The 12,403-nt window shown below is 42.8% G+C and overlaps 1 protein-coding gene across 2 annotated transcripts in view; it reads left to right on the top strand.

The window, feature by feature from the left end:
- Window positions 1-12,403, top strand: part of LOC112248679 (golgin subfamily A member 7-like) — a 33,664-nt gene that overhangs the window by 17,112 nt on the left and 4,149 nt on the right. For both annotated transcript variants that reach the window (XM_024417910.2, XM_024417909.2), the window contains exon 3: window positions 799-951. In XM_024417910.2, the coding sequence (XP_024273678.1) occupies window positions 799-951 (153 nt within the window). The remainder of the gene's footprint in view (window positions 1-798; window positions 952-12,403) is intronic.

Consider the following 12,403-nt stretch of genomic DNA (forward strand, 5'->3'; position numbering starts at 1 on the left):
CTGCTGAGGAGACCAGAGTGGAGACTCACGCCAACACTCAGTCAAAACACCCTTCACTACTTCCAGTGGTCCAACGGCCCTTGGCCTCTCCTCAGTGGAGCAGGCCTGACCTGACGTGATGAGTGAATGTTAGTGTTAGCCAGCCCTTAGTTCCACTCTGTCCGGAATTATGGAGTGTAATGGCTTCAACTCTGTCAGAGCCACATTGCATCTCTCATATCGGCAACACTAGAGCTAACATCACCAGATTGATGGAAACACTGGGAAAGTTTTTTTTTTTACTAGCTAGTCTCTGCCAGTAGATAAGGAGAGACAGTCAGATTCCTCACTAGAGGTTTTGGTGTCTCCTGCTGCGGTATAAAGTGAAAACATGCGGTGAGCACACGGCCAAGCCTTCCTAATTATTTTGCCAAAAGTGGAGAGAGATGCAGCATTCTCTGATTAAAAACACAATTCGAATCAAACCACTCATCATTTATACAGAGGATGAAAAGGATGAAAAGAATGTATAATTAACTTTCCATTTGTTAGATATCTAACACTCCATTTGATCATCTAAAATAGTAACTATGTGATGTATTTTTCTATCTTGATTGCCTTTCTTTAGATCTCACCATGTGTATCATCCTCAGAAACAGTTTTTGATTTTACTTGGGTTGCTTTCCAAATGGCGCCCCTATTCCCTCTATAAAGTACACAACTTTTGACCAGAGCCTTATGAGCCCTGTTCCAAAGTAGCGCACTATATTGGAAATAGGGTGCTATTTGAGACACAACTTGATTGGTCCCGTGTTTCAGATTGACAAGCAGCAGTTTGAGGAGACGGTGAGGACGCTGAACAACCTGTATGCTGAGGCAGAGAAGCTGGGAGGCTCGTCGTATCTGGAGGGCTGTCTGGCCTGCCTCACAGCTTACACGATCTTCCTCTGTATGGAGACACACTACGAGAAGGTGAGAGACCTTCACTAATCCACACAACTAGGGTTGCAAAATTCTGTTAACGTTCTCAAAATTCCTAGGTTTTCCCAAAATCCTAGTTGGAAGATTCCCGGAATCAGAAGAGAATAAGCAGCAAATGCAGAATGCTCCAAGCAGGATTTCTGGGAATTTGGGGAAACATACTGGAATTTTGTAACTCTACACAACTTAATGTGTGCTGACTACAAAGCTAGTGCTGACTAGGTAAAGCCAATGTGTTGTACAAAAATACACCCAAGTAATGCTTTGGAATTCTCTGAATTATATTGTGGACCAACACTCTAGAATAGATTGTAAGCCAGTCAGTAGCCATTTTCTGGAGTCAGAAAGAAATGCCCCCTCAGAAATTGCTTGATATTATAAGTGCATTTTGATCCCATATTGAAGGCCTCTATTACTGTCATGTAATCCATCAAGATATTTGGTCAATGGGTTTAGCTTTCATGTTGCAAGTTAGTAATTTAGAATTAGTAAGGGGGAACCCAAACTAGTACAGTGATCACATTTCATGGAAGTTGAAATGAGATGTGAGGTATTGATATTAATATGATTAATGGCAGAGATAAAATGGCAGAGAGCCGTACAGCTCTAACAATAGCGCCCATACAAGCAGATATATACATAATCTAATATGTGATTTTAACATTTACAGTGCCTTGCGAAAGTATTCGGCCCCCTTGAACTTTGCGACTTTTTGCCACATTTCAGGCTACAAACATAAAGATATAAAACTGTATTTTTTTGTGAAGAATCAACAACAAGTGGGACACAATCATGAAGTGGAACCACATTTATTGGATATTTCAATTTTTTTTAACAAATCAAAAACTGAAAAATTGGGCGTGCAAAATTATTCAGCCCCTTTACTTTCAGTGCAGCAAACTCTCTCCAGAAGTTCAGTGAGGATCTCTGAATGATCCAATGTTGACCTAAATGACTAATGATGATAAATACAATCCACCTGTGTGTAATCAAGTCTCTGTATAAATGCACCTGCACTGTGATAGTCTCAGAGGTCCGTTAAAAGCGCAGAGAGCATCATGAAGAACAAGGAACACACCAGGCAGGTCCGAGATACTGTTGTGAAGAAGTTTAAAGACGGATTTGGATACAAAAAGATTTCCCAAGCTTTAAACATCCCAAGGAGCACTTGTGCAAGCGATAATATTGAAATGGAAGGAGTATCAGACCACTGCAAATCTACCAAGACCTGGCCGTCCCTCTAAACTTTCAGCTCATACAAGGAGAAGACTGATCAGAGATGCAGCCAAGAGGCCCATGATCACTCTGGATGAACTGCAGAGATCTACAGCTGAGGTGGGAGACTCTGTCCATAGGACAACAATCTGTCGTATATTGCACAAATCTGCAAATCTGGCCTTTATGGAAGAGTGGCAAGAAGAAAGCCATTTCTTAAAAATATCCATAAAAAGTGTCGTTTAAAGTTTGCCACAAGCCACCTTGGAGGCACACCAAACATGTGGAAGAAGGTGCTCTGGTCAGATGAAACCAAAATTGAACTTTTTGGCAACAATGTAAAACGTTATGTTTGGCGTAAAAGCAACACAGCTCATCACCCTAAACACACCATCCCCACTGTCAAACATGGTGGTGGCAGCATCATGGTTTGGGCCTGCTTTTCTTCAGCAGGGACAGGGAAGATGGTTAAAATTGATGGGAAGATGGATGGAGCCAAATACAGGACCATTCTGGAAGAAAACCTGATGGAGTCTGCAAAAGACCTGAGACTGGGACGGAGATTTGTCTTCCAACAAGACAATGATCCAAAACATAAAGCAAAATCTACAATGGAATGGTTCAAAAATAAACATATCCAGGTGTTAGAATGGCCAAGTCAAAGTCCAGACCTGAATCCAATCGAGAATCTGTGGAAAGAACTGAAAACTGCTGTTCACAAATGCTCTCCATCCAACCTCACTGAGCTTGAGCTGTTTTGCAAGGAGGAATGGGAAAAGATTTCAGTCTCTCGATGTGCAAAACTGATAGAGACATACCCCAAGCGACTTACAGCTGTAATCGCAGCAAAAGGTGGCGCTACAAAGTATTAACTTAAGGGGGCTGAATAATTTTGCACGCCCAATTTTTCAGTTTTTGATATGTTTAAAAAGTTTGAAATATCCAATAAATGTCGTTCCACTTCATGATTGTGTCCCACTTGTTGTTGATTCTTCACAAAAAATACAGTTTTATATCTTTATGTTTGAAGCCTGAAATGTGGCAAAAGGTCGCAAAGTTCAAGGGGGCCGAATACTTTCGCAAGGCACTGTAGAGTGAGTATACTGTTACTACACAAAAGCATTTTTTCAGATCCAGCTCTACCGGTTGGCACATACAGTGGTTGCTCAACTAAAAGTTTTGTGATTATGCTGCGGTACTTAGAGGTAATTTGTGGTTTAGGACGGTACCCTGCGTCACCACTTCATTGCTCCAGACCAGCGCAAAGGGGAGTTAGAGCACTAATTATGCTTTTGGGTACTTCTGTGTCTCTGACAATGAATGGGCGACAAAAACCTAAATAGAAACTGATAATTGTGCACGACTTCAAGTATTACTTACTAAAACTGTTGTTGCACTACGGTCTAAGGCAGTGCAAGCTGTCTTGCTACAGATGCTGGTTCAATACCCATGCCGGCCTCGACTGGGAGACCGATGAGATGACTGTAGGTTTTTGGTTTCTCTCCCTCTAAAAACAGAAATAAATGATTCTAAATAACAAACTGGCTTTATTTAGAAATTAGTAGCAATGTCTCACCCCATGTTCAAGAATGGCCTTTTTCTCGCTCATTTTACGTTATTTGAAAATGAAATAATCTCCAAAATATATATATTTTTTAAACAAATTGATTGTTAATTTAGAATGATATAAAAGCCCCTTGGATATTCTCACAGATATATTATTAACCCTGTTATTGGCAGGACAATATGTATCTGTCATGGCTCCCGAGGGCACACAATGGGATTGCCTTGCAGTTCTCCAGCTGTATCCACTGAAATTGCACGAGGTTCAAGGCACGAGGGCAGAGGGCAAGGGATGGGCTGCAGAGCCGCGCACAGAAGACAGACTGCCCATGGGGAACAGAGGAGGAGGAGGGAGGGTGGGTGGACCCCCACCCCGCCATACTGGGTAGCACAGAGCAACACTTTAAGGGGCAATGCATTAATAATGGCGCTGACTAGGGAAACGTTCCCGCTATTCTAGCAGGTAACTGGACAATAGACTTGCCTAGATGGAGGGTAGGGGGAGAATTCTATCGTCAAATGTATTTCTAAGTTACGTTCCAAGTTAAGTAGCATTATTATTATGTATCACATACGACCGTGATTGGGAGTCCCATAGGGCGGTGCACAATTTGGCCCAGCGTTTCTCTCCCTCTAAATATAGAAATAAATGTTTTGGCCTTTACAAATATTATTTTGGCCTTACAAATATTATTTTGGCCTTTATTCAGATTACAATTGCTCACTTTCGAAATAACCTCCAAAATATCATTATATATTATCAAGTTGATGGCCGGCACCTACATAAAGCTGATTGACTCACTCATTCATTGCTTTGGATCAAAATAAATAGTTTAGTTTTTTAATTCGACCATTCAAAAAAATAAGCACACATAAAACTTGAAAAAGCCATACATGCACATGAATAAAATCATTGAGGATAACACACAATAGAGTCTGGGACTTATTTCCATTGTGGTCCTCTTGAGACAAGATGGCTAGACAAGATCGAACACAGTATGGCAGTGAAATAATAAAACAAAAACAGAGAGGAAGAACATATCTCATCATTCCATTAAGTACCAACATTCTTTCTGATAGACTTTAATAAAGACATGTTTTGGTTATCCTGACCTGGACACCGTGTACCGTATTATAATAGCCCATTATTAGAATCCTCCAATGTATGTGTAATTATTGGCGGAGAGTCACGTCATATTTTTCGATATAATGTAGGTCTGCCATAGGCGACATTAGTCTCACTAGTGTTGAGTAATGTGCTGTTAAAAGTGGTGTAGGTGTTATTTGGTTAGACAAAAATTATGGTGTAGAAATGTTATGCTCTTAGTGTAACCTTTATTTAACTAGGCAAGTCGGTTATAAACAAATTCTTATTTACAAGGACAGCCTACTCCTTCCTCCCCATTGTGGTATTGAACCCTGGCCTCCCACAAGCCCGCGTACGACACAGGGATTCTTTAGCTAAATAGCCCGGGACTGTGTAGCCTACTCCCGACCGTCACGTTGTACAGCGCCATATTTTCCGTTTCATCCTAACGGAAACCCAGAGGGTTTTTAGTTTTCCTTGAATATAAGCACCATAATATTAAGCAAATTAATTAAGCAGGTACCAGTCAAAAGTTTGGACACACCTACTCATTCCAGGTTTTTATTTTATTTCTACATTGTAGAATAATAGTGAATACATCACAACTATGAAATAACACATATGGAATCAGTTAAGAACAAATTCTTATTTAGAAGGACAGCCTACTTCCTCCCTGTCGGGGAATTGAACCCCGGTCTCCCGCGTGCCCGCACGACGCGGGGATTCTTTAGTTAAGTAGCCCAGCACTGTAGCCTACTCCTGACCGTCACTTTGTACAGCACCATATTTTCCATATCATCCTTACGGAAACACAGAGGTTTTTCTTGGAATAGAAACACCATAATATTAATCAAATGAATTAAGCAACATTTCTTAAAATCAGTCCCATATAGTCTTCAACCAAGATCTCAGCGATCACTGCCTCATTGCCTGCATCCGTAATGGGTCAGCGGTCAAACGACCTCCACTCATCACTGTGAAACGCTCCCTGAAACACTTCAGCGAGCAGGCCTTTCTAATCAACCTGGCCGGGGTATCCTGGAAGGATATTGATCTCATCCCGTCAGTAGAGGATGCCTGGATATTTAAAAAAAATGCCTTCCTAACCATCTTAAATAAACATGCCCCATTCAAGAAATTTAGAACCAGGAACAGATATAGCCCTTGGTTCTCCCCAGACCTGACTGCCCTTAACCAACACAAAAACATCCTATGGCGTTCTGCATTAGCATCGAACAGCCCCCGTGATATGCAGCTGTTCAGGGAAGCTAGAAACCATTATACACAGGCAGTTAGAAAAGCCAAGGCTAGCTTTTTCAAGCAGAAATTTGCTTCCTGCAACACTAACTCAAAAAGGTTCTGGGACACTGTAAAGTCTATGGAGAATAAGAACACCTTCTCCCAGCTGCCCACTGCACTGAAGATAGGAAACACTGTCACCACTGATAAATCCACCATAATTGAGAATTTCAATAAGCATTTTTCTACGGCTGGCCATGCTTTCCACCTGGCTACTCCTACCCCGGTCAACAGCACTGCACCCCCAACAGCAACTCGCCCAAGCCTTCCCCATTTCTCCTTCTCCCAAATCCATTCAGCTGATGTTCTGAAAGAGCTGCAAATTCTGGACCCCTACAAATCAGCCGGGCTAGACAATCTGGACCCTTTCTTTCTAAAATTATCTGCCGAAATTGTTGCCACCCCTATTACTAGCCTGTTCAACCTCTCTTTCGTGTCGTCTGAGATTCCCAAAGATTGGAAAGCAGCTGCGGTCATCCCCCTCTTCAAAGGGGGTGACACTCTTGACCCAAACTGCTACAGACCTATATCTATCCTACCATGCCTTTCTAAGGTCTTCGAAAGCCAAGTCAACAAACAGATTACCGACCATTTCGAATCTCACCATACCTTCTCTGCTATGCAATCTCGTTTCAGAGCTGGTCATGGGTGCACCTCAGCCACGCTCAAGGTCCTAAACGATATCTTAACCGCCATTGATAAGAAACATTACTGTGCAGCCGTATTCATTGATCTGGCCAAGGCTTTCGACTCTGTCAATCACCACATCCTCATCGGCAGCCTTGGTTTCTCAGCCTTGGACTCGACAGCCTTGGTTTCTCAAATGATTGCCTCGCCTGGTTCACCAACTACTACTCTGATAGAGTTCAGTGTGTCAAATCGGAGGGTCTGCTGTCCAGAACTCTGGCAGTCTCTATGGGGGTGCCACAGGGTTCAATTCTTGGACCGACTCTCTTCTCTGTATACATCAATGAGGTCGCTCTTGCTGCTGGTGAGTCTCTGATCCACCTCTACGCAGACGACACCATTCTGTATACTTCCGGCCCTTCTTTGGACACTGTGTTAACAACCCTCCAGGCAAGCTTCAATGCCATACAACTCTCCTTCCGTGGCCTCCAATTGCTCTTAAATTGCTCTTAAATACAAGTAAACTAAATGCATGCTCTTCAACCGATCGCTACCTGCACCTACCCGCCTGTCCAACATCACTACTCTGGACGGCTCTGACTTAGAATACGTGGACAACTACAAATACTTAGGTGTCTGGTTAGACTGTAAACTCTCCTTCCAGACCCATATCAAACATCTCCAATCCAAGTTAAATCTAGAATTGGCTTCCTATTTCGCAACAAAGCATCATTCACTCATGCTGCCAAACATACCCTTGTAAAACTGACCATCCTACCAATCCTCGACTTTGGCGATGTCATTTACAAAATAGCCTCCAATACCCTACTCAACAAATTGGATGCAGTCTATCACAGTGCAATCCGTTTTGTCACCAAAGCCCCATATACTACCCACCATTGCGACCTGTACGCTCTCGTTGGCTGGCCCTCGCTTCATACTCGTCGCCAAACCCACTGGCTCCATGTCATCTACAAGACCCTGCTAGGTAAAGTCCCCCCTTATCTCAGCTCGCTGGTCACCATTGCATCTCCCACCTGTAGCACACGCTCCAGCAGGTATATCTCTCTAGTTACCCCCAAAACCAATTCTTTCTTTGGCCGCCTCTCCTTCCAGTTCTCTGCTGCCAATGACTGGAACAAACTACAAAAATCTCTGAAACTGGAAACACTTATCTCCCTCACTAGCTTTAAGCACCAACTGTCAGAGCAACTCACAGATTACTGCACCTGTACATAGCCCACCTATAATTTAGCCCAAACAACTACCTCTTTCCCAACTGTATTTAATTTATTTATTTATTTTGCTCCTTTGCACTCCATTATTTTTATTTCTACTTTGCACATTCTTCCATTGCAAAACTACCATTCCAATGTTTTACTTGCTATATTGTATTTACTTTGCCACCATGGCCTTTTTTGCATTTACCTCCCTTCTCACCTCATTTGCTCACATTGTATATAGACTTGTTTATACTGTATTATTGACTGTATGTTTGTTTTACTCCATGTGTAACTCTGTGTTGTATCTGTCGAACTGCTTTGCTTTATCTTGGCCAGGTCGCAATTGTAAATGAGAACTTGTTCTCAACTTGCCTACCTGGTTAAATAAAGGTAAATAAATAGTATGTTCTTACAAAAATAGGTTTTAAATTCTCTAGTACAGCCAATATTGAAGGCTATAAAATGCTTCTCAAAGATGCCCTCTGGTGGTCAAACTAGCAATAACGTTAATGGCACCAGTGGTTGGCACTTAAATAACGTTCCATAGAATTCTGCGGCACCACGCAAGCTGTGCTGCACTACGCTGCAATTTTTACAGGACGAACCACTGCACAACCATATAGGAATTTATTTATTCCTGTGATGCATTGACTTAGGCTCCTCGTGGGAGTCATATGAAATAAATATTTATAAAGCCCTTTTTACATCAGCTGATGTCACAAACTGCTTATACAGAAACCCAGTCTAAAACCCCAAACAGCAAGCAATGCAGATGTAGAAGCACGTTGGCTAGGAAAAACTCCCTAGAAAGGCAGGAACCTAGGAAGAAACCTAGAGAGGAACCAGGCTCTGAGGACTGGCCAGTCTTCTTCTGGCTGTGCTGGGTGGAGATTATAAGAGTACATGGCCATTAAAACCAGATCGTTCTTCAAGATGTTCAAATGTTCATAGATGACCAGCAGGGTCAAATAATAGTCACAGTGGTTGTAGAGGGTACAACAGGTGAGCACCTCAGGAGTAAATGTCAGTTGGCTTTTCATAGCCGAGCATTCAGAGATCGAGACCGCAGGTGCAGTAGGGTGAGAGAAGGAGGGAGAAAGAGAGAGAGAGAGAGAGAGAGAGAGAGGGTCGAAAACAGCAGTTCCGGGACAAGGTAGCACGTCCGGCTAACAGGTCAGGGTTCCATAGCCGCAGGCAGAACAGTTGAAACTGGAGCAGCAGCACGACAAGGTAGCACGTTAGCACATCTGGTGAACAGGTAAGGGTTCCATAGCCACAGGCAAAACAGCAGAAACTGGATCAGCATAGAGAGGGTGCATACTTAAGTTCACACAGGACAACAGATAAGACAGTAGAGTTTCACCAGATAGGACAGACTGACCCTAGCCCCCCCAGCACATAGACTATTGCAGCATAGATACTGGGGGCTGAGACAGGAGGGGTGAGGGGACACTGTGGCCCCGTCCGACGATACCCCGGACGGGGCCAACCAGGCAGGATATAACCCCACCAACTTTACCAAAGTACTGCCCCCACACCACTAGAGGAATATCAACAGACCACCAACTTACTACCCTGAGACAAGGCTGAGTATAGCCCATGAATATCTTCTTGACCGCACGAGCCCGAGGGAGAACATAACCGGACAGGAAGATCACGTCAGTGACTAAACCCACTCAAGTCGAGTGTAACGGAAAAAAGCTTGGTACGACGTGATGCACCCCTCCTAGGAACAGCATGAAAGAGCACTAGTAAGCCAGTGATTCAGCCCAGGTAATAGGGTCAGCGGCAGAGAATCACAGGGGAAAGAGGGGATCCGGCCAGGCGGAGGCAGCAAGGGTGGTTCGTCACTCCAGTGCCTTGCCGTGCACCCCAATAAGAAATACGTGTTATGTCCCATTAATCTCTCCTTCCTCCTGATTTGTGCCAGTGTTAATTACGTCAACACTTTTTTAGGACGAAAAATACGTCAACCACCTATTTTTCCTTATTAAAACTATAATGATGAAGAGACGAGATGCCCCGGAAAAAAACAAAGTATTGCAAATTACTTTTCAGTTTAGTCAACGAAAATGTGACAAGATGTGAATTCCACGTCAGAATAATGGCCATTAATTTGACATGAAGCATCATTTGTTTTGTCCAATCATAAGCATGCATGAAGTATATGTCATGTCAATTCTGACAATGAGAGGATTGCATCTTTCATTTGTGCGGTCTGATTGAGCTGATCTGCCCAGCTCTCCCACACAGATCCCAGGCGGTCAATTCCGTCACTTGTCAATCTTTTGAACTGATGCAAAGCCAGGATACCTCAACTAGAGACCATGTTTACTCTCTTACTTTCATGTAGGCTATTTTTGCTTTAATCACATTAGAAGCTCTATTTCCCATGTGCGCTGTTATTCATTCATCTATGTTGTCGCTTTTTCGTCGTGGTTTTTTCCAATGGCAAAAACAAATTAGTTAAATATTACGAGTAGAGTAATACTTCTGCCATTTTTGCAAAGCTCAAATTCTCTTCTGTTCAAGGAAACCACTGTTATTTACCCCCTTGATTATGATGGGGAGAAAATCTGAGCTGTAAATTGTTTCCAAGATGGCGTAGCAGTTAGACGTCTTTGTCCTCTCGTGTCCCTTGTATATATTTTTTTTTCGCATATCGTTTTAAATATTTTCCTAAAACTCAACTTCTAAATACTCTCCTGGAACCCGCTTCACCCAATGTGGAGTGGATCTGTTTTTTTCCTAAAATATTTCTATTTACTTCGGATCTGGAATCCCTCAACTGAAGCTAGCCAGCTAACTAGCTACCAGCTATCAGTCAGCACACCACTGCTAGCGGTTATCAGCTAACCTTTAGCTTGGAAAGCTCTCGACAGTTCGTACAATGTGACTCAAACCAGAGCATAACGGACCTATTTTTCTCTGTGTCACTGCACAGCTATTTTCAGGTCTCTCCAGAGATGTTCGATCGGTTTCATGTCCGGGTACTGGCTGGGCCACTCAAGGACATCCAGAGACTTGTCCCGAAGCCACTCGTGTTGTCTTGGCTGTGTGCTTAGGGTTGTTGTCCTTTTGGAAGGTGAACCTTCACCCCAGTCTGAGGCCCTGAGTGCTCTGGAGCAGGTTTTCATCAAGGATCTCTCTGTACTTTTCTCTGTTCATCTTTCCCTCGATCCTGACTAGTCTCCCAGTACCTGCAGATGAAAAAATCCCCACAGTATGATGCTGCCAACACCATGCTACACCGTAAGGATGGTGCCAGGTTTCCTCCAGATGTGACGCTTGGCATTCAGGCCAAAGACTCCAATCTTGGTTTCAACAGACCAGAGAATCTTGTTTCTCATTGTCTGAGAGTCCTTTAGGTGCCTTTTTAGCAAACTCCAAGCAGGCTGTCGTGCCTCTTACTGAGGAGCTGCTTCCGTCTGGCCGCTACCTTAAAGGCCTGATTGGTGGATTGCTATAGATAGATGGTTGTCCTTCTGGAAGGTTCTCCCATTTCCACAGAGGAACTCTGGAGCTCTGTCAGAGTGACCATCGGGTACTTGGTCACCTTCCTGACCAAGGCCTTTCTCCCCCGATTGCTCAGTTTGGCCGGGCAGCCTGCTCTATGTAGAATCTCGGTGGTTCCAAACTTCAATGCTGCAGACATTTTTTGGTACCCTTTTGTTTTTTGCTCTGACATGCACAGTTAACTGTGGGACCTTACATAGACGGGTGTGTGCCTTTCCAAATCACGTCGAATCAATTGAATTTACCACAGGTGGACTCAAAATCAGTTGTAGAAACATCTCAAGGATGATCAATGGAAACAGGATGCACCTTAGCTCAATTTTGAGTCTCATAGCAAAGGGTCTGAATACTTATGTAAATAAATATATAATTTTACATTTTTTATATAAATGTGCAAAAATGTTGCTTTGTCATTATGTGGTATTGTGTAGATTGAGGATTTTTTTTAAAATTAATCCATTTCAGAATAAGGCTGTAACGTAACAAAATGTGGAAAAGGTCAAGGGGTCTGAATACTTTCCGAATGCACAGTATGTCAGACAGCTGGTTATATAGGACAATACACGGTACAGCCTGTTTCCCAAAAAGGCCCAATAAAAGCTTTCCAATTGATGTCATTCATATTTGTCTTATACTGTGCCAGAGAAAAGTTATAGTTCTGAATTTTTATATTTTTTGAGTGCTCATGAAGATGGAAGTCAAGTTTTAAATGACTTTTCAACTGAGCACACCCATAAAATTGGCTACTGGTGGCCTAGCAAAGACCAGGGGTGGCTCCTCCAGCCCACTTAGAACAGGAAAGTGCTACAATTTCTACAAACCTATTTTTGCTTTTGTCATTATGGTGTATTGTGTGTAGATGTATTTTTCTTGAAACCTATTTATTTAACTTGGCAAGTCAGTTAAGAACAAA

The sequence above is a fragment of the Oncorhynchus tshawytscha genome, linkage group LG04, assembly GCF_018296145.1.
Source record: "Oncorhynchus tshawytscha isolate Ot180627B linkage group LG04, Otsh_v2.0, whole genome shotgun sequence".
NCBI lineage: Eukaryota > Metazoa > Chordata > Actinopteri > Salmoniformes > Salmonidae > Oncorhynchus > Oncorhynchus tshawytscha.